We start from the raw sequence: 27,526 nt of genomic DNA, 5'->3' as shown, positions 1-27,526 counted from the left end.
ATGCTTTACATACATTCTTCTAAGGAGACTTATGACACACATTTCTTAAATCAGAAATCTTTTAAAGTTACTTCCCCTAATCTTACTACTCTTCCCATACTAGAAATTTTGTAGCTTAAGAGAGAAGATGGATGAGAACCAGCCATTCCCAACTGAGAAAGCCTTAGACTGTTGAATGGGAATTCTATTGACTCTCTCATGCTCATTTATTCCCTGGGTGATGGGTGAAATATACTTGGCCAGGTTTGTCCATCTTGATTTCTGATTATCCTTTGAATATCTTTCTGGTGAAGGATACCTGACTATTTGCTTGCTGACTGACTACTTTCCCACAAATGATACATAAACCCCCTCAGGAAACCTCAGGATAGTTTAGCAAAAAATTCACTAAATTTGGAAATCAGGAGACCTGGTTTTAAATCTCACCTCTGTCACTAACAAAAGTGCCAAGGAATTTTCCCCTTCTAAGCTGTGCTCATTGAAGAAATAGTTTGTTGGAACTATGTGTTCTTTTCTGAGTTCTCTTAAAGCCATTTCATTGCTTTTTTAAAGAAGTTTTTAGAATTTAGAACAATTTTAGAAGTTTTTTATGGCTCTGCTTCCTAGTAGAGTTGGGAGATCAATTTCTGAATAACACTGCAATTTTCTTTCTTTTTTTGAAATGTACCATGGATTAATTTTGATTACATGAAATGGAAAAGTCTTTGCACAAACAAAACCAATACATCCAAGACCAGAAGGCAATCAGAAAGCTAGGAAACAATTTTTGTAGTCAAGTGCTTCTAAGAAAGGCTTAATCTTCAAAACACCTAGAGTCAAATACATATGAATATAAGCAGTTCCCCAACTGACAAACGTTCAAAGTACAAAGTACATGAACAGGCAGTTTTCAGAAGAAGAAACCAAAGCTACCCACAGTCACATGAATCTGTTAATAATCAAAGAAATGCAAATTAAAACAACTCTGAAATACCAATCCACATGTATCAGACTGACCAACATGACAGAAAAGGGAAAAGATAAAAGTTTGGAGGGGTTGTGGGAAGACTAATGCACCATTTGTGGAGCTGTGAACCTATCCAACCACCCTGGAGAACACCTTGGAACCATACCCAAAAGGCAACAGAAAGGTGCAATACCATCACAAGATCCGTACTCCAAAGAGATCACATCATCATCACTAGATCATTACTCCAAAGAGATCACAAAAAAGGAGCAAAGACCCAAATGTACAAGAACATTCTCAGCAACTCTCTCTGTGGAGGCAAAAGAACTGAAAACTAAGGGGTTGTCTATCCCTAGGGTTTTTTCTTTTTTTTTTTTGGCAAGGCAATGGGGTTAAGTGACTTGGCCAAAGCCACACAGCTAGGTAATTATTAAGTGTCTGAGGCCGGATTTGAACTCAGGTACTCCTGACTCCAGGACTGGTGCTCTATCCACTGAGCTACCTAGCCGCCCCAGGGCTTGTCTATCAATAGAGGAATGACTGAACAAGCTATGATATATGTATGTAACACTGAAATTTTCTAACCATTTACATTTTTCCTGTTTTTAGATTGTGTTAACAGAAATGTACTATGATGGCTTCCATCGCTCCTTTTGTGATACAGATGATCTGGAAACAGTGCATGAGAGTGACTGCATTTTCGCCTTTGAAACTCCAGAGATATTTAGGCCTGAAGGAATTCTCAGTCAAAGAGGTAAGTTTTACACAGTAGTATTTTCAAATGTTAAGATTAGCCATCGACTTTTATGTCTTTTAAAATTGTGATATATTTTAAAGATATCAGTTTTACTGAATACCACAAGAGTGGATGTTTCCTAGAATACTGACTTGCTTTGATTATTTGTCTTTTCCCATTAAGATTGTCCTTTTTTTGAGACAGGTCTAGAAATACATCTTCATCAGAGCTGGTTTAGTTACTTAGATTTAATTTTCAGGGTCCATGGACAATACAAGGAGAAATATGTAATACTGTATCCTTCTTATTTTATATATGGCATAAAAATAATAGGGAAAGTTGGATTAGGCTCCAGATTCTAAAATATTTGGGCTTGATACTTGTTTCTAAGAAATAGACACATGACACCTTGATGCTGGCACAGTGCTGCTTATTATGCCACTGTTTTTTTTTTTAATAAAATGGGCATCTGAGAAGACCTGAGCAACAGATGGTGAATTCTAGGGCTCTCTCTCTCTGATGGTCAGGAAAACTGTTGTCTTGGCAGCTGTTGTAATATCCTTGGGAATCTTTCTAGGGGCTACATGTTTTCTGTTAAAATGAAATGTTTGTTGCAGATCTTCCAGTATTAAGTAAGTAACTCAATTTAAAAGAAGATTATAAGAATTGACAAACTCATTGAGAGTTTCATTGTGTATGGTGTGGAAGGGTATATAGTTGTTTTCCTTTCTAGGAGTCTCAAGTGTTAAAAACATGCCACCATATATCCTAGTTTTCTTTAATAACTTTGATTTAAAACAGAAAACAAAAAACACCAGAATTGCAAAACTTCAAACTCAATCTCAAAAACTATGCTTATTTTCTTATCTAAATATGGCTTTCCTTCTGGCTTTACTACCTATCTTTGGTACTACTTTCACTCAATCTTCCAGTTTGATTATCTTTAATTCTTTCCACTTCTCCACCTCTCAAAAATAATCAGTTACCTATAATACTTATTTTATACAGTATTGAGTGGCTCAAATGAAATAATATATACAGAGCTTTGTAAACCTTAAAATGCTTTTTGAACTCTTCTATTCTTTCTTCTTTGTTACTGTTTTTTTCTGTCCTGGATCACCTTTGCATTGAAGTTTCAGAGTATTAAGGTTTAGCTTGGAGGATCTTATTGATTCTTCATATCATTTCTTTATCTTTTTACTGGTTAGTACATTCTGTTAGTGCTCATCATGAGTATTGCAATTTGAAATTGCCATCTAATGAAATGATGTTTCTTATTGACTTTTGAATTATGAGAAAACCTCAGATGATTTTTTTTTGTTTCTCCAAAGAGAATCTGTGAACCATCTTTCTGGTTATTTTAAACTTCCTTTTATCTTTTATTTTTCCTTATAGCAAGAAGATCAAGATTGATATGCTCTAGAATCTTCCAGTTGGAGGAAGTTTAGTGTGGTTATGGAAGATTTAAAAAAAGCTGTGATTTTTAACATCTTTTGATTCTTTTTCTACTATTCTGACAACTCTCAGTGCAGAAGTGGTATGAGAAAGCTGTTTTGTTGGGGGGAGGGGTGGGGCGTGTGTGTGTGTGTGTTATTTCAATGGGTTGTCATGAAATTTATCATCAAGTGGAAGTGGCAGAATAACTGAGAATTTTTGTACCTGGAAGTCAGAAGGGGAGTCCTTGATTGGAAGTAGAAGAAAAATAAGGAAGTCAGGAACCCCAGAGACAGGGAGGAAAAGGTCATGGTATCATAGATTTAATATAACCTCCTCATTTTATAGATAATAGTATTAATAATAGCTAATATTTATATAGTACTTATTATGTACCAAATACTGTATTAGCAGGTTACAATTATTATCTCATTTGATGCTTGCACCTCTGGAAGGAGGTGCTATTGTTACTCCCATTTTACATATTAGGAAACTGAGGCAAGCAGAAGTTAAGTGACTTACCCAGACTCACACAACTAGTAAGTATCTGAGAAAGGATTTGAACTTAGGTCTTTTTGACTCCTAATATCATACTCTGTTCACTGTTCCACTAGCTGCCTTTGAGGGAATGGAGGCACAGAGAGGCTAAATGACTTGTCCAAATCATACAGATCATAAATAACAGAACTAAGATTCAAACTCAGCTTCTTTGTCTCCTTCCACTTAGTCATCTTGCCACCTTCTCCTGTAGATCATCTGGTAGCTTCCAATCCAGGATGAATTTATTAAGTGTTTACTTGTGCATGATGTTGCATTTAGTGCTAAGGATACAAAGACATGACAATTTAAAGTGAGAGAACACTAAATATCTATGAGGTTCATGAAAGACAAATGCCCTGAACCTTGAAGGAAGCCAGGGTTATGTGGAGGTGGAGGTAAGGGAGATATTGCATTCTATGCATGAAAATGTCTTATTCATTATTTCCACAAAGGTGGGAGCTAAAATTCCAAATCTGGGCAAGTTTGATTGGAATGTAGAATGTGTGAAAGGCAGTAATGTGATATAAGTGCCCAAAGGTGGACTGGAGCCAGATTTTGAAGGGTATTGAATGTCAGACTGAGGAGTTTACAGTTTATCTTGAGAGGCAAGAGGGAGCCATTGAGGCTTCTTAAGCATGGCAGTGATATGGTTAGATGATAACAAAAGGGATTATTTTAACATTTGTGTGGAGGATGGAATAAAATAAGGAGTAAATGTTTGTGTGAGAAGTCCAGTTATTGGGCTTTTATTACGGTAGTCCAGCTTAAAAATGATGAAGGCTTAAATAAAGATGGTGGTCATAAGAGTGTAGAGAAATTGACAGCTAACTAAGGAATTATAATATAATAGACTTGGAAACTGATTGTTGATGATGACAGATGAAAGAGTAGAAAATGACTTGTGTTCTTTCTATTATGGTGAGTGAGTACTGGCCCCTGGCAGTTTAGGGCAAAGAACTAGAATTGTCTATTGAGCTGGAAAGATGCATGATTGGAAGTGTGGTAGTGCTCTTAAAATAACTAGATAAACTTAGAGAAGCAATGACTTAGTAGGGGAAGATAATATGTTATATTTTGGACATGTATGAATTGCCTATAAGATATTCATTTGGAGATATAAAATTAGAGCTCAGGGAGAGACTATAGCTGGATACATACATCTGGGAGTTATTTGAAAAGAGAAGAAAATGGAACTTATGTTTTCTTATTAGATCACTGACAGTCAATATAAAGATAGAAGTACATTAGAGAAATCTTTGGGGGACACTTACAATTAGTGGAGAATTGGTGATATAACAAAGATGACACAGAAAGCCTGTTCAAATAGGCAGAGAATCAGAAGAGATGTATAAAGAAAACTGAGGGAGGAGAAAGTACCTAGAAGGGATGTAGAGCTGCAGAACCATGTGGAAATTTATTGGCATGGCACCCTTGATACCACTAGAATATCTTCTTACTATCCCACCCTGCTTTAGTCAAGAACTGGGAGGATATTTTCTGATCTGAATTTTCCATCTGCCTGGGAGGGATTATCTGGATAGGATTACATTTAGTGGAGGTGGGGGTGACTTTGTGGGGATCTAATAATTAGGGTTGAGCAACCCTATACTTCCCCAGGTCCTTAACTCCTTTCCTTGTACCTGGATACCTAGGAACCAAGCTTAACCTTGTTGATTTTACTTTCATCACATGCTAGAGTTTCAGAACTTTCTTAGAGTTTTGGAACTAGATAATTTAAAAGAAAAAAATGCTTAAATTTAATTTTCTCAGACCCTAGCAGGACTTAGAATGTTGGCAGTCATACTCCTTTTCTGTCATTTTCCAGAATCGAGACCTGTTCGCCTACCCAAATAGCTTTGGGGTAGTTTTGATACTATTTAAATTTGGTCATACCTGAAATAAAGTTAAGCCATCACTTTGATTTTGTTCTGCCAAAGTGCCTACACACTGCTATGGATCCTTTCATACTTAGTTTGGTCTTTGGAAAGCAGATATTGTCTCTTCTGAAAATTTTGCCCCAAAGCCTCTCTAGCAGATTGCCAGAGTTTATGTTCTTCCATTATAATAATAACTTTCAAGAATCTAGAGCCACCCCGGGTTAGGATGAGGTATAAATATATTTGTATATTACTTTCTATCATTTGGAAATATTTATGTCAATTCAAAAGACCCATAATGAAACATGTTTTCTACTTCATCAGAAAGATATGTTACATTAGAAGTGTGGAATGAAATACATATTTTTAGACCTGACCAGTATGTTGATTTTTTGTTTGTTTGATTACGTTTGTTACAAGGAGGAATTCTTTGACAAGGTAAAGAAAAATATCAAGTTGCCCTGATATTAAAAAAAAGAAAGTAATATCTAATATTATATTGATATCTAATATTATCAGACTGTTGGACAAGATGTTTTGAACAAAGGCATATCTACAAAGATGGAAGATATGAAGAGATAGCTCTTTAACTTCTACTATTATGCCAAACTCAGCTTAGGGGCTATGAAGGGATCAAGAAAAATTGTCTTGAGGTTTAGGTGATAGCTTTTAGATCTTTGTCCTAAGCTACAGACCATAAATAAATTATGTCAAATTACTGTAATTAAGTTAAGCTACCCAGAAAATCCATTTCTTGGCTAGAAATTCAAGGCAACAATGTTATAATACCAGAAACTAGGTCAACCACCCTACCACCCACATATCTATAATCCATGTTATAGAATTAATTGTCTGTTTTTCTTTAATAAAAGTGTTTTCTTTTCCTTCTTTATAATTTTTTTTTTTTACTAAGAAACTTGTTGACTGTAGTAACCTGAAAGACTTATCTGTGGTGACTTTGCTGTGAAGTTTTGTGTTGGGAAATCAAGGTATGACCAACCCAGCTGCTTAGGCCGTAGTATAGTTATACAGTGAGTTGAATAGAATATATAGTAATCAAAATCCTGCTCTTTTGTGTTTAATATATTTCTCAATATTTTCTAATTATTAGGTCTGCATGCTGTGCTTGTCTTTTCACTGTCAATACATTCACATTCACTTATCATTCTTCTTTTTTTCAAGGTAGTGGGTTTAAGTGACTTGCCCAAGGCCACACAACTTGGTAATTATTAAGTGTCTGAGGCCGGATTTGAACTCAGGTCCTCCTGACTGAAGGGCTGGTGCTGTATTTACTGTGCCACCTAGCTGCCCCCTGCTTGTCATTTTTTACCAAATTCCTTCTTCCTCTTTAGTTTGATCTTAATCTCTCAGGTGGTTTTACCCTCCTGCGTGAAAATGAAGCAAAATGGTAATAGAAATGTACTAGTAGAGCACTTCAAAGTCTGCAAAGAAATTTCCCTACAAAAACTCTGTGAGGTAGGTAGGTAGTATAAATAGTATCAAACCAAATTTTAAAAATAAAATTGTACTGATATCTTTTGTTATATCACTGAAATTTCTCCCAATATCCTTCTCTTCTCCCTCCCAGAGATTCAGCTTCTTTAACAATGTATGTGTGTGTATATATATATATATATATATATATATGCATGTATGTATGTATACATAACATATATATATATGTATGCATATGTATGTATACATAATATTGGTTTTTGCAAGGCATTGGGATTAAGTGACTTGCCCAAGATCACCTAGCTAAGTTTAAGTGTCTGATGCTGGATTTGAATTCAGGTCCTTCTGACTCCAGGGCCAGTGCTCTATCTACTATGCCACCTAGCTACCCAAATAATGAATATTCTTTAAAGAAAAAAGGAAAAAGAATAAGAAAAGTCAGCAAAAATGATCATACATTGAAAACCTCTGAAAATAAGAGGCATTAATTCCTACCTGTTTTCCTCCTTACCTCTGCAAAGGCTTTGATGGGTTGGGGAGGAGATACAGGTGAGAAGGTGTTTTCTCATAGTTCTTTAATTATTGATTTTATTTGTTTATTCTTTGTAATTCTGCAACATTCACTTTCATGTTTTTTTGTGTTCCACTTACAATGGGTTTCAATTAACATCATGGTTGTCATTGTGAGTATTGTTTTCTTGGCTCTGCTTACTTTGCTTTACATCAGATATATCCAGTTTTTGAATAAGGAAACTGATGTTCAGAGAGGCCTAATTTGCAAAGGTGATGCAGCCAACAAGTTTTGGTGTGAGGATTTCAACCCAATCAGACAATTATTAGTGCTGTTCAATGTATCTCTGATTGGTCTAGTATCTTTTTGAAAGTGTGTCTAATAGGGAGATGTCTTTTATAACCAGTACTGTTTCAGTTAAACCAATCTCTTCACTTGGTTTAACCTGAGCTATTTGGTTGATTTTCCTAAATACTATAAGCTTTTTTTTTTTTTTTGAAATGACATTTGTTCTAGTCTTGGATAACCATGTTTCTTATTAGTTGCTATCTTTTGTACTTTAAGTAGGAAAGGTATTTCCATTGTGCTTTTATTTTTTTCCAATTACATGCTATTATATTCCTACTTCTTTTTTTAATAGGTTTTAAAAATCAACCAACATTTTTGCTTAGGCATTTTCCTTCTTTTATAGGTGAGTTTGGGGAAAGGCAGAAGTTGATTTTTTTTCTCATTGTGGGAGAAATGCCTAAAGATAACTAAAGTGAAAAATTCTAATTTTCAGTCAAGAAGAAAGCCAAAATTAAGTCCCCAAAAGGACAAAACTAAGCACAATGAGTAAAAGTTGTAGCAAGACATGTTTTGAATAAGTATAGAGAAAACCTTAATTAGAACTCTCCAATGAGGGGTTATCTTAGAAGGTAATTGGTATTATACGATTTGAAATCTTCAAGCAGATATGGTTATTTGTTGGAGAGAAAGAGGAGAGTTATTTAAGGGGCCAGATTAGATAATCTATGAAGGCCATTACAACTCTAAGATTCTGTGATTCTGTGAAACACATTTTTCTTTCATTTGAAAAATGTGCTTTTATTTATTTCATTATATAATTTCCAATTATATAACAAATTTGAAAATTTTTTGATGTTTATTTAATTAAAATTTTAAATTTTAAGTTCCAGATTTTCTTCCTCCCTCATCCCTAAAGAAGGCAAACAATGTAGTATTGATAATACATATAAAGTCATGTAAAATGTCTTTCCATATTAGCTGTGTTGCTATAGAAAACACATAAAATGCCGAGAAAAATAAAGTAAAAAAAGTCGGCATTCAGAGTTCATCAGTTTTCTCTTTGGAAGTGGATAGCATTTTTTATCATGGGTCCTTTGGAATTGTCTTGGAATATTGTCTTGATTAGAGTAGCTACATTATTTTCAAGTTCAGCTCACTTTAAATGAATTCAGATAAGACTTCCCAGGTTTTTCTAAAACCATCATGCTTGTCATTTCCTTATAGCCAATGGTATTCCATCACAATCTTATATTGGGGTGGAGAGTGTTTCAAGAGAGACTAGAACCTCTGGAGTGTGAGCTGTTGTGTCCTTTTCAGTACTGCTTTCTACGTTTATTGTCCATCTGAGCCACCTAACTGTCATCTGTAGCTTCAAAAAGTGGTAGCATGTATAGTGGCCACAGCCTGGTAAACCATTTGACAGGCGTACTAAACCAAGTTGATGGGTCACTGACTCATCCATGAATTGGGGGGGGGTGTCTACCCCAACCATGTGAAGTGTTCCACTGGTGGAATGGGTGGATGAGAATACTTCCTTCCAATGGTCACAAAGCAGTTGAAGCAGGCTTTTTTTTTTTTTTTAGATTTTTGCAAGGCAAATGGGGTTAAGTGGCTTGCCCAAGGCCACACAGCTAGGTAATTATTAAGTGTCTGAGGCCAGATTTGAACCCAGATACTCCTGACTCCAGGGCCAGTGCTCTATCCACTGTGCCACCTAGCGACCCTGAAGCAGGCTTTTGTGGAGTGCTTAGAGCTTGGTTAGACATCAAAGACACCAAGATCCTCCACTGCATCTAGAACCATCACCAGTTATCTTGAATCTGTCTTGCAATTGGACCATGATGACTTTGTAAGTGAGAGAAAGGCTGATGACTTCATGTCCTCTGCCTCCCTTAAATCCTATTTATGTGTGAATTAAAAGACATCACTCATATATACTACTTTTCCATTCCTATAGCTCTAGGAAAAATGCCAGGAGTAGAACAAAGGATGTGTCTATAATATTTGTAGATCTGATCAAGACCTTTGATACCATCAGTCATGAAAACTTAGGGAAAATTGTCAAAATTTGGTTGCCTGGAGAAGTTCATCAGTATTGTACATCACTTTCAATATGATGTACCTTTTTTAAAAAAATATACTCTTCCATTCAACAAGGAATTGGGGAAATAAAGATTGCTTACTATCTGGATAGTGGCTGTCACTGCCATGATTTCCTGGTCACCAGTGGAGTGAAACGTGGATGTAAACTTGCTTCCATGCTTTTTAGCATCATGTTTTCAGCCATCAAACATCTTTGCAGAGGATGAACATAACCTCAAAGTCAGCTATTGCACTGATGGCAAATTCAAAGCCTTGAAAAGGCTACAAGTCAAGATCAAAGTGAAGGGAGTATTGATTGATCTTCTGTTTGCTGATGATTGTGCACTCAGTGCAGACTCTGAAACTGAGATGCAACAAATTCTGGATCAATTTTCTGCTTGTGATAATTTTGGACTAACAATTAACACCAAGAAAACACAGGTGCTCCATCAGCTGGCACCATACCACCCATTTGTGGAACCACTGATTACAGCAAATGGAGAAGTTTTGAGTACTGTGGACAAGTTCATTGACTTCAGCAGTGGGGTTGACACATGCATTGCCAGAGCTGGTTTAGTATTTTGGAGGCTTTAAAAGAAAATATGGGAGAGAAGAGGTAATAGACTGACTCCATTTTAGGAAGATTCTGAAGATCACCTGGCAGGAGAAGATACCAGACATTGAGGTCCTCTCTGGAGCTAAACTGCCAAGCATTCAAGTATTACTACAGCAGGTACAACTACAATGAACTGGATATGTTGTTAGAATGCTAAGGTACACTTGGAAAAAAGACTATTTTATGGAGAACTCACACAGGACAAGCACTCATAAGGAGGCCAGAAGGAATGATACAAGACACCTTGAAGGTCTCTCTTAAGAACTTTAGAATTGATTGTGCAGCATGGGAGACACTGGCATAGGACTGCCCAGCATGGTGGGCCATCATCAGAAAGGGTGCTGTGCTCTGTGAGCAAGGAAGAATTTAAGCAGCTCAAAGGAAATGTGAGATTCATAAGTTAAGAAGAAACACCCCAGGTGTTCACATGAACTATTTGTGCCAGACATGTGGTAGAGCATTTGAGCCATAATTGGACATACTGTAATTTGTCTCAAACATGGTAATGTCATTTTGTTCTTTTTAGATAATGGACAAGAACTATAGCCATATTATAACTTGTTTAGCCAATTCCCAATTGATGGACATCCTCTCAGTTTTTACTTTACCTTCAAAAAACCCCAAAAGAATTGCTATAAGTTTTTTTGTGTGTATTTATATACATATATATATATATATTTATATATACATACATACATATGCACACACACACCCTTTTCTTTGGTCTCATTGGTATACAGAGTAATAGCAGGATTGGTAAATTGAAGAGTATATATACCCTTTGGGCACAGTTCCAATGAAGAAAAACATTTTTGTAAAAAATGTATTTCAACAGAGGCTTTAAAATTCCCAAGTCATGTTTTGATTCAAAAAGAATGCTGAAGTGAGAGAAAAATAACTTGTTCTTATTCTGCTTCAGGAATGCATCTAAACAACAACCTGAATAACTTGAAGTTTGGCAGTGACCACCATAGATTATCTCCTCATGCACAGACAGCCACAAAACAAGGGAAGCCAGACCTGCCCTCCACAAGAACAGGAAATGACAAGATCGTTTTGCTTGTGTGTAATAGAGCATGCACTGGGCAGCAGGGCAAAAGGTAAAACAGTCTATTTTTTTTTAGGTTTTTTTTTTTTTTTGTAAGGCAAATGGGGTTAAGTGGCTTGCCCAAGGCCACACAGCTAGGTAATTATTAAGTGTCTGAGACCGGATTTGAACCCAGGTACTCCTGACTCCTGGGCTGGTGCTTGATCCACTACCCCACCTAGCCGCCCCCAACAGTCTATTTCTTAATGAGTTGTTCAGTTAAAAATTTTTTTTTTAAAGACATTTTTGGTCTAGGTACTCTTCCATCCAAAAAGGAACTGGGGAAATAAAAATTGCTTACTATATATGGTAGGCTATAACAAATTTTAACACCTAATCCAACATAGGACATAAGACCTTACATTCATGTCATTTAGAACATACTTCCAACCACAACAGATCAACTAGAATTTTTATTTTCATATTTTATTGTGAATGTTGTTCTTTGTTTTGCTGCTAATTACTGTATTGTGAATTCCCATCATGGTTTTCTCTCTTAAGCACTTATCTTAATCAGTTTGTATTATAATTATTTACTTATTTGTCTTGTTCCTTCTATTAAGTTGTAAGTTCCATAATGGCAAAGATTGTGTCATACTCCTTTCATCAACCACTCTTAGTCTTGCACATAAGTATTCCAGAAATTTTGGTTGAATTGGATGGAAAGAGCCAGTGGATAGCAATGGGCTATCTGATGAGGAAGCCCATGCCTGGCTTTTGTCACTGACCTCTGTGTTCTTACTTGTGGAATGAAAGGGATGTACTATATAATATAATGTCTCTTCCCACTCTGATGGTCTATGAACTTCCCCTACCCTTTGTATCAGTTATTCCATATCAGTCCCCCGAATTGTCAGCTGAAAAGACTTTTAAAAAAACTGTCTTAATTTACTTAATTTACTAGGGAGGGTCAGGATCTGGTTATTCCTTAAATATCACTGGATCCATCATTTCTCTACTATTTGTATTACCATGATCAAAATTTGTTTCTTTTCCTCAGACTTGTTAGTTTGATCACATAATTTTTTAAACAAAGAGACAAATGGTTGCATATTCTAACTTGGGGAAACTTTAGACAGTTGGATTGCTGGCTGGACTGTGGGTTTGAAAACTTTGTCCTAAGTCACTCAAGATCAATTGGGATTTCCCTTTTATCCTTCTCAGTCCCTTCTGGGACAAATTCTTCCCAGGTTATTCCATCCTAACCTTCTTCTGCTATGTTGCTGGATTATTTTTATTTTTATTATATCCTGGTCTCAAAGGAGATCTAGGAATGCCCTTTATATTAGTAGACAATTATGATACAGCCTTTGGAACATCCCTCCTTTTACAGACCTCTAGATCTAACTTTTTTTTTGGTCGTGTGTGTGTGTGTGTGTGTGTGTGTGTATCCATCTGTCTGTGTGATGGATGTACCCCTTCTCAGAATAATGCTTTTAAATGCATAAAGTAAAATATACAGGATTACAAAAGAAACCAATTATATTGAAATAAAGGAATTAAAAAGATTTTCAAAAAAATTCACTGATTCCATATTAACTCCTATTCTAGCCCTTGTACTATAGCTATCCTAGTCAACTACAAACCCTTAGAAGGAAGAAAATTCACCTTTCTTATGGAATTAGAGATGTTATTATAACTTTCTGGTGATTGTAACTCTTGGGAGCATTCACATGTAATCATCTAGTTATGATTGTTATTTGTCACTCAGAAAGTAATATAAAATAGGGGAAATAGTCTTACTCTAAATCTAGTGAGCCCCCTATTTTTTTGCTATGTTGTTCTTATTGACTCTAACTTCTTGGAATATGGACTCTGCCTTCCTTTTCTTCCTGGTTTAGCTGATTTCTAAAGATGTCTTGTCTACCTGATCCAACTGTACTTAGCTGATTCTTTTAGCCCTATCTACTTATCTGGTATTCAATCTTCTTGTTTGTTCAACAGTTTAACTAGGCAACCTTCTGGTCCTGGTCTTTTCCTTCCTGACCCAGTCTCTACTTTACCATGGCAGTCCCAATATGCCACTCTGGCATAACAGTTGTTACATAAAAATGGAAACTTCTTTTTCTTTCTACTGTTCTCATGCCATTGAAGTTGGGAACAGGGAGTGTTGTAATTTATGTTGAATTTTCTAGTTTTAATTCAGCTTTAAGACATGTCCTAACAACAGTCCTATTATGATTCCAGATGATTACCCACTAACAAAATAATAACAACATTTCATTTATATGGCATTTTAAGTTTTATGTAATGTTGTCTTCTCAGTGATTTTGTGAGTTATATGGTGTACCTATCATGGTCATTTTACGGACCAAGAAATTCAAAGCTCAGTGATATAAATGATTTACTTCCTTATCGAGGAATACAAGAGCTATAGTATTAAGGCCTTTAAAAACATTTTGTTTTCCTTAGATTTGGACAACCCTTTGTGCTACACTTAGAGAAGACAATAGCTTGGGATCTTTTGCAGAAGGAGATTTTGGAAAAGATGCAGTATTTTTTGAGGCCCACAGTATGTATCCAGGTGAGTAAAACATTCCAGTTTCTATATCTTTGCATCCTTGGTAAAGAAACTGAGTTATTAAAAGTATTTTAAAATTCTAGATTCTTTCTCACAAGATCAGGAAGCCAGATCCACTTTTAGATGATCCAATGAAATTAACTTAGTTAAATTGGATCAGATTTTCAGTCCTTCCTGAGTTATGTCTTTCCTACTAAAGGGATTATCCATTGAACAATTTCCTTTAACTTTTCGCATATTGTATTATAACACTTTTCTAATGGAAACTATATCACAAACTTAAAAATACTATAATAATATGAGCTATTATTAATGAAACTCAACACTTAGAAAGCTTGGGGAAATCTTAGTAGAACTTTTATATTTTGGGATAATAGTCTTTAAGCATCAGTAGTTCTTTGCTTAAAAACAAACAGGGTGGCCTGGTGGCACAGTAGATAGGGCACTGGCCCTGGAGTCAGGAATACCTGAGTTCAAATCTGGCCTCAGACACTTAATAATTATCTAACTGTGTAGCCTTGGGCAAGTCACTTAACCCCATTTGCCTTACAAAAATAAAAAAAAAAACAGGGGCAGCTAGGTGGCTTAGTGGATAAAGCACTGGCCTTGGAGTCAGGAGTACCTGGGTTCAAATCTGGTCTCAGACACTTAATAATTACCTAGCTGTGTGGCCTTGGGCAAGCCGCTTAATCCCATTTGCCTTGCAAAAAAACCCCTAAAAAAATAAATAAAAAACCCCAACCAAATAGAAAAGACCCCAACCACAACAACTTATTTACAATTTGATCTCCTAATCTTAAAAAAGAAAATAAATATATAAATATCAATGAGCTTAAAATAATGTACTTTGCTTTTCTAGAGTACTTTTAGAATATTTTGCCTTACATAAGTGATATCAGATTTTAGCAAATAAATTTGTATTTAAAAGAAGTGAAGATTTTTAGTAAATTGATTGTCCTTAAAGCAGTTAATAGGAACTCCTTTGGTGATTCCTTGACAAAATGACCTTTTGTCTATTCTGTAAATATGATTATATTAAATTACTATAAGGATACACTTATGCCAGGCATCCTACCTAATCTAACTCTTATTTTCAAAATAGGTGTGTCCATTTAGTTTGCGTGTTGTTAGTGTTGTGGGAATAACATACTTGCTACCACAAGAGGAGCAACCTTTGTGCCACCCAACTGTGGAAAGGTAAAATCATGTCTTTCCTGACCTCATTATCAGAGTGAACTTTTAACATGTCTTTATACCTGGGATAAGAGGGCTATCTGGTAGACATTCATCATTAGTGGTGGGTTCTCTGACTCCACACTGAAATTGAAGTTTTTCCAACTTACACAGCACATTTCTGAAATGAGAATGAGAGTCATTTGGAATTTAATGGTTGTTTTGTATTTATGTTTTGTTAAATAATGATAACTTATTTATGAATCATAGATTTAGAGCTTGAATTAGTTAGGCATTTATTTATTAAGTACCTTCTGTGGGCCAGGCACTGTGGGAGGTGCTGAAGATACAAAAAGAAACAAAGACAGACCCTACCCTCAAGGAGCTTGTGTTAGTGTAAATGGGGGAGATAGTAAGCAAGCAAATATATATGCAAAATAAGCTACATACAGGAAAGAAACACATACATGTCTGTAAATATTAAGTAATTGAGTGGAGGTAAAGAGTAGTACTTGGGTTAAGTGTTCAGGTAAAATTTTATGTAGGCAGTGATGCTTAAGCTTAATTTTAGAGGAAGTGGGGTAGTTTAAGACATAAAAATGAAGAATGAGAGAATTCTGTGCACAAGGGATAATATTTACAAAGACATGACTGGAGATAAGAGATAGGAATGACATGTTTTCTTGAGGCCAGTTAGGGTGGAGCATGGAGTGGATGAAGGGGAGCAGTGTACAAGAAATCTGGAAAAGGAGTCAGAATGCACAGGTCTCTGAATGCCAAGTAAAGGCGATTGTATTTTATTCCAGAAGCAATCAGGGAGCTGAGACTTTTTTTTTGACTAGGGCGTTCTTATTTAGACCTGTTCTTGCTAAAGATATTCCTAATTATCTCTCTAGCAACTGGGAAAGTGTCTTATAAAGTCATCTAATTCAAGCTCATAACTTTAAGGATGAGAAAAATAAGATATTGAAAGACTTGCTAGGGTCACATAGGTAGTTAAATAGGAGAGCTAAAATTTGAATTAACTTCAGATCTAGCACTCTTTGCACTGAATCAGATGATTGCTATGATAATTTTATAATGATTCAAGTCATTGACTTCACTATATACAAAAATGCCCTTTGATTAGATAAAGACATTGACAGTTTGAAGAAACAAAAAATTCCTGTCAGCCTGATGTTCTTACTGATGAAATTGTTACTTGGCTTTTTTACACTTGGGTTCTGTACTGGAATTAAAAAAAAGAATAAATTAAAAATTGCACCTTCTAAAAATATAGTTTGATATGACATAAGTGTCTTTTGTTCTGCTACCCCTTAAATAAAATTAATCCTCTGTTCTTTGCTTACTTTTATGCCTTAGGATCTGAGGTGAACACAAAAATAAAATGGAAGAATTTCTGGCAGTGTTTTTATTATGGAATCAGAGAAGGGAAGGGACAAAATTTTAGTCCTTGTATTTTTTTTAATTAAAAAATTAAATTTTATTTTATTTTCAGATCTGAATTCTCTCACTCCCACTTCCTCACACTCTTGAGAAAGCTAGAAAAACAAAACCATAGTTACAAAACATGTAGAATCAAAAGGGAAACAAATTATTGCTTTGGTCATATCCTTTCCACCCCACTATATGACCAATCTGTATTCTGTATTCCTAAACCTTTCTAAAGGGAGGTGGGTAGCATATTTTATCTTGTATACTTTGAAATTGTCATTGTTTATTGTGTTGACCAGAGTTCCTAAGTCTTTCAGAATTGTTTGACTTTATAATATTACTATTATTGTATAAATTATTCTAATTTGCTTACTTCACTGTCTTAGTTCATGCAAATCTTGACTTCAAAAGCATCCTCTTCATAATTTTTTTCAGCACAGTGACATTTCATCATATGCGTATACCATAACTTTTTCAGCCATTCCTCAATTGATGGATGTATCCTCCATTTCCAATTCTTTGCCATCATAAAATATTTTTATACATATGAATCTCTTTCCTCTTTCTTTAATCTCTTTAGGGGTAGAGACCTAGTAGTGATATCACTGGGTCCAAGGGAATGCATAGTAATAGCTTTTGAGGCATTGTTCCAATTTGTTCTCTAAAATGACTGAACAGTTCTTTATAATTCTGTGGTAATAGTTCTACAGAAAATAGTCCCTAGAGAAGAAATAATAGAACGTACCTCCCTTTTGTCAGCAGAGAGGTTGAGGAACTACTAGAGCAGAATATTGTATCCATTGTCAGATATGATCACTGTATTGAATGTTTTTGTTAAACTTTTTCTTTGTTAGAAGGGGGGGATTAAATGTCGAGGAAGCTGAAAGGGGCATATTTCTGAAATATACTGTGATATGTGATATAAAAGCAAAGTGCATAAATAAAACATAAAAAAAGAAAAGAAAGAAAATTGTGTTATGATGAGTACATGTATCTCTTGTAATATAATATTCTTCCTGACTTCTCTGCTACACTTGAAACAGCTCACCTTTCCCTCCTAGAAACTTTTCCCTCTTTAGTTTTTGTGACACAATTCTCTTCTGATTCTCTTCCTATTTTTCTGACAGTTCTCAGTCTTCTTTGTTGGTTCCTTTCCATGTCATGCCCACAAACAGTAGGTATCACTGTCTTCTCTTTTCTGTCTATACAGCCTTACTTGGTGAGCATCAAATTCTATAAATTCAATTATTATTTCTTTGCAGATGACTAATAGTAATATATGTACATATATATATATATATACATATGTATATATACATATATGTAACTATGTGTCATTTTTCAGTTGTGTCTGACTCTTCATGACCCCATCTGGGGTTTTCTTGGCAAAGATACTGAAGCAATTAGTCATTTAGGGTTGGGTGACTTGCACAAGGTCACACAATTATTATTAAGTATCTGAGGTCAGATTTGAATTCAGGAAGATGAATCTCCTGACTCCAGACCTGGTGCTTTTTCCAGCATGCTCTATCTCTATCCCCATCTCTACATTTATATACACATACAGATTTATACACAAAATATACATATATATTCTACTTCATATAATCTCTTCTTAGTTTCTCTCACTTCCTTTAAGAATTAGTTAACATCACACTTTCTGCAGAGGGTATTTCTTGGTTCCTTCTACCTCTAACTGCTAATACCTTTCCCTCTGAGATTACCCTCTATGTATCTGGTTTGTACATAATTATTTACATTGTATTTACATAATTATTTACATGTTATTTTCCTTGTTGGTTTATGAGCTCCTTAAGGACAGGGACTGTTTTTACTTTTTGTTTGTATCTCCATAACTTAGGACAGTATCTGGCAAATAGTAAGCATTTAATAAATACTTTTTGACTGGGTGGCTAAAGTGAATTTATGTAATTTCACCTTCATTTTCCTTTTAACATCCAGTATAAAAATCAAGAACTGTGTTATTAGAAAAACAAATCTTTCTATAAACTGGATTGAGAATATTTAGAAGATTGGGCTTAAAAATAACAGTCAGATTATTATAGGATGACAATAGTATTCCATCTGTTGGAAGTGTTTTTTTTTTTTAAATCTAAGATTCAAAGAATGTCATACCCCTTCTACATACAAGTTGCTATTCTGGGTGCTGTTGGGCATGGAAAGAAGTATAAGACATAATAAATGCTTTTAAGAAACTCCCATTTAAGATGTAGAGAGTAGACTGAGTAGGTTTTTAAAGTGAGAATGATTTTAGGAAGATTAATTTGATGAGTTGGATGGAGAAAAAATTAGACAGAGAGACCAATGAAAGGATGTGGCTTCCTGACTCCCAATCTTGTATCTTCTTCCCACTTAGATTCATAGAGGAACATTGTAGAGCTAGGAAGGGACTCCAGCAATCACTTAGCCTTACCTTTTCATTTTATATTTGGAGGAAGCAAAGACTCAGAGACATCCTATCTTTCAGTTCTGTAAGTAATGCCATCTGACTCTTTTTGTTCATGCTGGAAGAATTATGCAATTTATCACTATAAACATAAGCCAACCTCATGGTCAGGTAAGAATCATTGGAACATGGGCAAGGCACTTAACTCCATTGCCTTGCAAAAAAAACCCCAAAAAACTTAAAAAACCTCTTAAAAAAAGAAGCATTGGAACAGAGGCTATGAGCTAACACACTGCAGTTTTTTTTTACAATAAATTTAGGACATCTATGACCAACAAAGTTCTTTTTACTTCATCTTGTACAGTTAATGAATTAACATAAATGTATCTCTAACTTCATAAATAGGTGATTACAGGAAAATTCCCAGGTGATTAGGAATGTCAAAGCATTATCTTATCAGGCAATATTGTCTATTGGTAGTCTGTCTCTTAGTTGTACCATTAATATCTTTTCAAAAGATAGAAATCTGGTCCTCTGCTACTCCTGTTTAAATATGTTGATTTGCCTTTTTTTTACGAGCAAAATTCTCTGGGTAGATCATAGATTCATGGGTGCAAGTTGAAATGTAAGTGATGATATCTAATTTCAAAGGAGATGACTTGACTCACTTTCAGAGAAATAGTGAGAGGGGGTGAAGAATGGCAGACTTGAAATCCTTTTCACCTCTGTCTCTTTGCTTTCTTTAGAAGACCTTAGTTCCCCCAGCTGCTTCCTTCTTCTCTGAAATTAACTCCCATCATCTACTCTGAACAGAACACTATTTTTTAAACAATTTTCATTATATATTAATAATTATATATGTATCTCCAATTACAATGTAAACTCCTCAAGGATAGGAAATATTTTTGCTTTTTTTTTTTAATTTCTAGTGTTTAACTTAGTATAGTGGAGTGGCACAAAGGTAGTTCTGAATAAATACTTTTTGATTGAAACCGGATGGACCTGGCAACTAGGATTCGAATACCAATTCTAATACATGAACTATGTGATGTTGGACCTTTCTGATTCACTTTCATTATCTGTAAAATGTAACTAATGCTTGTATTCGTACCACAGAATTATAGCTCTAGAGCTGTATGGGACATTAGGGCCTCTCATTTTACAGATGAGGAAACTAAGACCCAGGGGAATGTAAGTGACTCGCCCTAAGTCACATAAACAATAAGAAAAGGAAGCAGGATTTGAATCACTGAATCTCAGAGCTATTAGGACAATTAGGTGGTACAATGGAGAGAGTTCCAGACCTGGAGTCAAGAGGACTTGAGTTCAAATGTGGCCTCTGACACTTATTAGCTGTGTGACTCTGGGCAGGTCACTTAACCCAGTTTGTCTCAGTATCCTCAGCTATAAAATAAACTGGAGAAGAAAATGACCAAAACTTCCACTCCAATATTTTGCCAAGAAAGCCCCAAATGGGGTCATAAAGACTTTGACACAACTAAATGACGAAAAAAATCCCTAATCCCTTTAGAGCTAATGCCCTTTCTTTTGAACTCTTCTTGTCTCATTGTGGTCCTACATCTCTCAAGAGTTGTCTGGAGGAGAGTCCTTATTGAACCTTGAAGTCCTGTTCAGAAGTGAGTAGCTTGTTTGTTGTTTTGATAGGTTAATTTTTCAGAGTGGGTGGAAGATAGAAAAGAAACAGTTTTATCAGAAATCTTCTGGACTAGGCTAGGTAGCTCTTGTTTCCAGGGTGATTAAATTGCATAGGAATCTAGACAATTTCTGCCATGCCCCAGCTGCCAGGGCTACTGCCCTAGGGCTGTACTATCCTTATTGGGGAATGTGCATTTTATCTATGTACTTTTTAAATTATGTGACTATGAATTTTTGGTGAAATAACAAAAACAACAGTTGACTGAGAATTTCTGAAGAGGGAGGAAGGGGTAAGGAAGGTGAGGAGTTGAAACTTAATTTGGAGTCAGGAAGGCCTGAGTTCCAATTCAGCCTCAGATACTTTATAGCTGTGTATAATTAGGCAAGTCACTTGACTTATATTTGCCTTAGTTTCCTTAACTGTAAAATGGGGATAAAAACATCTAATTCTCAGGATTGTAAGGAAGAAATGAGATTTTTTTTTGTACTGAGCTTACTTAGCACAGTGTCTTGCACATAGTAGGTAATATATAAATGACAGCTATTCATATTTTCTGGCTTTGCAAGGTGGGTAGGATTTACCATAGGTAGAAGATTGTGAAGGGAGGGAGAATGACTGAAACTACAAAGTCGGGGATGTACATGACAGGTTTGAAGAACAATATATTGATTCATTTGTTGTGAGTGGAAAGTTCATGTAAATATTAAAGTGGTGGTAGGCATTTTTTTAAAATTCACAATTACAATACTTAGGCTCATTCTTTATTTTGTGTTTTTCCTTTTTACACCTCTTATGCCTAGTTACTTTTTGTTCTCTTAATTGTTGGGAAATAAATTTTCAAAAGTTCTCTCATATCTGTTCTTTTTGTTATTTCACCACAAATTGATTGACACATAATTTGAAAGTGTGTGGTATCAGAACCATGTGTTAAAGCATTGGTTCTCCTTAAACAGCATAATCAGAAGACCCAGACTGGAGATCAAAAAGAAGAGGGCACAGTCTCTGTAACATGAATCACAGCTCCAGGAGGAGTACAAAGCCCCTTTTATCCTAGTCCCTAAGGCAGTTCCAACTTCCTGGCCCACTACATATTGGCTAGGTAGCTGGGCTCACAATCTTTCTGTGAGTATCTAACCAATTGGTGCTTAGCATTTTCAAGCCCTATTTGCATAATTATTTAGATTTAGAGAGATTATTCATTTTGCTATCAGAGAGATAATTCTGTATTCTTTCATATGGAGTCAGTCAGCACAGTACTGTATAATCTTTGTTACCACCTGAACATGGGGAAGTGGAAACTTTGCAACTCATGCTGATGTGACTTTGGGAAAAAGGAAAACTTATTGAAACCATGAGGAAGGTTTTATTCAGTTATAGTTCCACTCAAAGGGTAGGAGAAAGAACTTCATACTTTAGTTATAATGGTATTGTAGGTTAGCTATGTATTTTAGAGGAATTAGATTCATGTTTAAATTTCAAAAGAATAGTGCTGAACATCTTTTAATTGATAAAGACCATTAATTAAGAATAGGAGATATCTTTCTCTAATTTTGGAAAGAGGAAAAACCAGTATTTTAGAACAGATCCTTGGGGTAAAGATTATATACCTAATGTTCACATGAACTAGTATTTAAAAAGTTTCTCTATAAAAATGAAATGAACACATATAACAAGTTTTTGAGTGGGTAAAGGTCTCAGAAGTCATCTCATCTAATCCCCTTATTATAACAGTGGGGAAATAGAGCCAGAGAGCCCAAGTCACACAGGGGCCAATTAATATAGCTAGAATTTCTTTTATTTTCTTCTCTTTGTGTTTGACATGCTTATTCTTGAATAAATTGGCTCCTGCTTACCTCATTTAGAAATATTTTTGAAAATCTATCTTTTTTTTTACAAGGCAGTGGGGTTCAGTGACTTGCCCAAGGTACATAACTAGGTAATTATTAAGTGTCTGAGGTCAAATTTGAACTCAGGTTCTCCTGATTCCAGGGCTGATGCTCTAGCCACTGAGCCACCTAGGTACCCAAAAAATCTATCTTGTATGTCAACCAAATTTACCTTTGTGTTGTGTGTGTGTGTGTGTGTGTGTGTGTGTGTGTTGTATGTGACAAAATGACTTTCTGGGGATTTCTCCAATAACCATTTGTAGGAGCCTCTTTCTCTTGTGCATGCATGGAAGCATATTTGAATAATGGAAGCAAATTTGACCCCAGCTCTAAGTCTTTGGTAGCCTTTTTTTTCCTACATAATTTACCATTTCTTTCTTTTTATCCTAGCTAATTTTTTAGTTTTTTCATGGAGAATATGAATCTGCCTTCTTCCACATTGTCATGTCTCTGCTTTGTCTCATGCCCTTGTTTAATTCTAGATACCCTTCTTGGTAGAGTGCTGTGCTAAAAATATTGCTGCATAATAATTTCTAACTTTTTTTGAATGTTAGATATTGTACTGTAGTTGAACTTGCAATGCCTTGAGTTAGAAATCATGAGTTCAAATTCTGCCACCAACCCTTACTTACAGTTGCTACAGGGTCTTAGTTTCCTCATAATGTAAAATAAGGAGGTTGGTCTAAGTAGCTTCTAAAGAAGAGATTCTTAATCTAGAGACTATGAATGATTTTATAACTACATTTCATTATAATTGATTTTCTCTGCAATCCTATTTTCATTTAAAAATTATTCTGAGAAGGGGTTCATAATCTTCAACACATTGTTTAGAGGGATCCATGATTCAAAAAAGATTAAGAACCTCTGCTCTAAAATCTTCTTCAATCTATGTCTTTTTTATTCCATTTGCATTTAAAAATACAAATTTTAAATGTTGCATCCAAATTGACCAATGAAAGTGACATCACCTACACAATTGTACCACTTTTCACCATTTGTTTGATTTTTAGTCATGTTGGAAGGATTTTGATCAAATTCATTGTGCCGGTGAAGATCTTTTGAAGTTCAGTTTGGGGGTATTGCCATTTTAATACTATTTAAAAATGTTAGTCAATATAACTTTTCCAGTGGCTATATCTTTTATCATTTTAGATGGATTTTAGTCAAATTTGGCATATGCCTAACTTTTCTTTTCCTTCTGATATCAGCTAAAAAATGGAACTTTTAGAGATTCTTTGAGTTCAGAAATAGAAGGGGAAAATGTTTAAAAGAAAGTTAAGGAAGCTAATTCAAAGGGCAGACCACCAAGCAGCACTATACTATTTATATATTGGCTCCATGTCCAAAAAAGTGTTAAGATGTTAGAACTGAAAAGGAGGGAACAGAGATCATCTAGTATAATTCCCTTATTTAACAGATGAAGAAACTAAGGCCCAAACTGGTGACAGTCACACAGTGAAATGATGGATTTCTGGCACATCCAGTCCTAGATCTTGGGTCTGCTGACTCTCATCCTTGTGTTTGTTCCCACAACATCACAGCTGCCTCCTTCCCCCCACCCACACTGTTAAAAATTTCCATGGGTCTTTGTCATACTGTCTGAAATTCCTCCAATTAGAGATTTCTTTGGATTAATAAGTATTTACTTTTAAAAATACAGCTGCATTTAGGAGGGTTAGGGAGCTACTGAGTACTTATACCTTAGTATAAAGTAGTCTAATTAGATTTTTTTTTCCTTAACAGCTGCACTGAGAGTTTAAGAATTTTGGTTATGGTGAAGGAAAATAGATGATTTTGGAGCTTGGAGTAGCACTTAAGGAATTTGTATGGGATAAGTCTACCCTTGAGAGAAAATAGCTAATTTTGGAATATAGAGCACTACTTTGGGGTCTGAATTGGCTAGGTCTACCCTGTTGTATTCTCCAAAGGAGAGGAGCTATTGTGGGAATAGAACTAGGAAATTGGAGAGAAGTGGAGAAAGGAAAGTATGAGATTGTTTATGCAATTTCCTTGAAAGAATTATAAATCTAGAGCTGGAAGAGACTTCAGAAGCCATTTATTACAACATCATTTTATAGATGATGAAGTTTGAGTGACATGCCCAAGAGGATTAATGCAAGATACACACATAATTTAAGATAAAAATTTTTGGGGAGGGTGATATTGTCCCATACTTTCTGGACCACCTTAGGGATATAGGAACACTTATTACATTGTTTACGTCATTTTGAATGATATTAAGATGATTAGGGAATTCTGGATAACACTCTCATACTTATTTCCAGTTATTCAGAACTTAGCACAGTACCTTGAAGAGTGTAGATAGTTAATAAATATTTGTTGAAAAAATGTTGTTGATTTCTGGGTTCAAGGGAATGGGTGGGTGCTTAGGTTCCTTGATAAGAGGTAATGTAAGGTAGTGGAAAGACATCTTGATTTGGTGGTAGGATAGACCTAGGTTCAAAACTTGCCTTTTAACTATGTGTAAGATCTCAAAGTCCCACTTTCCTCATGTGCAAAATGGAGTTGATAGTATGTCACCTGTAGTACAGGTGGTATTTTGTGCTATAAAGGTCCATGGTCTCCAGGAAACTAGACTTGATCCTGGGAACCCTGGCTCTAAAAAGAAAAGGGACCAAGTTTTTGTTATATCCTCTAGTTTTTAAGACTCAGCAGCTTTTAGGGGAAATTTCTTTATCCCTCCTGTCCCCTAAAAGGTATGAAAAGAGTCTATTCTAAAAGCAGTACATGTAAAATATACAAAGTAGGTATAGAACTATAGGGCTATAGAGCATCTATTTATTTCTTCCACAATAAAGGAAATGCTTAAAACATAAGACATTTAAAAAACATTTTATTTATATTTTTGTTTTTGTATTGTTTTCCTCTGTATTCCTCTCCATCTACTCCTAAATACCAATTTCTTATGACAAATCATTTTTTTCAAAAGAAAGAAAAACATCTGTAAAATCAATCAACACAATTAAAAAAATCTGATGTTATATACACTATTCCACCCCTGTGAACCCCAGCCTCTTCAAAGGAATGGGGGTGGGAGTTGTAGTGTCTTCTCATGTCCTCTTTGAGATCAATGTTGTTCTTTATAATTTTGTTATATCCAGTTCAGTTGTTTTGGGGTTGTTCTCTCCACATATTTTTTTGTAATCATTGCATAGATTATTTTCTGGGCTCTGTTTATTTAACTTCACATCAGTTCATTTATGTCTTATCATGCCAAACTGTATTTGTTATGTTTTTCATTTCTTACAGCAAAGTAATATTCCATTACTTTAATATATCATGCATTATTAACCATTCTCTCAGTATTTTGATTCCAGTTCTTTGCTACTACAATAAATGCTACTATCAATATTTTGGTTTATATAAAACTTTTCTTTTTGTCAGTTTTGTGTGTGTGTGTGTGTGTGTGTGTGTGTGTGTGTGTGTGTACATGTGTATTTGCAAGCTGGGATTCATATTTAATTTTATTGTTTCAATTTTTACTTTAATATTTATAGAGCCATTGCTAGAGATGTATATGTTTATGTATACACACATGCATACACATATGCCCCTAGCATTGGTGCCATAATATTAAATAAAATTAAAATCATGGATAACTATCTATTTGTCTGTTTTTCTCTACCAAGCAGTAGAATCTCTTCAATCAAAAGATATGGATATTTTGATTACCTTATTTTCATTGCTCTATACTGCTATCAAAATGATTATATCAATTTACAGCTCCATGAACAAGGTGTGAATGTTGTAGTCTTTTCATTTTCTATTATTCCACTAGTGGACCTTAGAAATCAGTGAGCCTCATCCTCTCATTTTATAGATAAAAAAATGAGGCTGACATAGATTGTGACTTATTCGGAGATATTCCACAATTAAATGTTTGAGACATGATTTAAACTTGAATCTTCCTGATCTCAAACCCAGAATTCTATCGTGTACTTACTAAGTTTCCTTAGAGACAGTCCAGTTCAGCAAATTAGGGGATTTCCCTGATACATTCCTGCTTCTTTCAAGTGCTTACCTCACAGGATTGTTGTGAGGATCAAATGAGATCATCTTTGTAAAATGCTTTGTAAACTTCAGTTGTCTTTAGTATAGATATATTATCAAATTTTTTAGCTCTCTGGGATTTGAGAGTATAGAAACACATCAGGATTTCTCCAAAGCCACTTATCGGGATCCTGGAATCCTTTAATCATCAGTTGAGGAACCTTTTTTCTGCCAAGGGCCATTTGAATATTTATAGCATTATTTGAGGGCCATACAAAAATAATTAATTTAAAAAACCTGCTATATTTGGTCAAACAATTAATTCACCCCTAAAAAGCTCCTAGCTTTATTGAATTTTAAGTTCCATATGTGCTTGCCATGGCAGCATCAAATCAAAAGATTTTGGGCTGTGGGCTGAACATTCCCCATTCCTGCTTTAGACCATACACTGGATGTCAGACAGGTATCATTTATACCGATAGTTATAAAAACAAAACCTAGTCCTAAAATATTTTTAGCAGCAATATTCCAGGACCTTACAAGATAAGCATATCACCTTGTGTCATGGGTTTAAACATAACATGTGTGATAGACTGCTATTTCATTGATGAATTTATTTTCTCCTAGTACATTACCTAGAGCTTGGTTAGACTGCCATCAGTTGGCAGTTTATAGCATCCTTCTGGGATGAATAGTTCAGGTTCTCATGGTCATAGTTAAATGGCATACCATAGGGGTGGCTAGGTGGTGCAGTGGATTAGAGCACTGGCCTTGGAGTCAGGAGTACCTGAGTTCAAATCCGGCCTCAGACACTTAATAATTACCTAGCTGTGTGGCCTTGGGCAAGCCACTTAACCCCATTGCC

General features: G+C 35.2%; 1 protein-coding gene across 2 annotated transcripts in view; it reads left to right on the top strand.

Annotated features, from left to right (window-relative positions):
* Positions 1-27,526, top strand: part of USP31 (ubiquitin specific peptidase 31) — a 170,307-nt gene that overhangs the window by 80,582 nt on the left and 62,199 nt on the right. For both annotated transcript variants that reach the window (XM_074196228.1, XM_074196227.1), the window contains exons 6-9: positions 1,556-1,700; positions 11,405-11,585; positions 13,985-14,096; positions 15,196-15,290. In XM_074196228.1, coding sequence (XP_074052329.1) covers positions 1,556-1,700; positions 11,405-11,585; positions 13,985-14,096; positions 15,196-15,290 — 533 coding nt within the window. The remainder of the gene's footprint in view (positions 1-1,555; positions 1,701-11,404; positions 11,586-13,984; positions 14,097-15,195; positions 15,291-27,526) is intronic.

The sequence above is a fragment of the Macrotis lagotis genome, chromosome 8, assembly GCF_037893015.1.
Source record: "Macrotis lagotis isolate mMagLag1 chromosome 8, bilby.v1.9.chrom.fasta, whole genome shotgun sequence".
NCBI lineage: Eukaryota > Metazoa > Chordata > Mammalia > Peramelemorphia > Peramelidae > Macrotis > Macrotis lagotis.
This window is presented reverse-complemented; position numbering and strand designations above follow the sequence as displayed.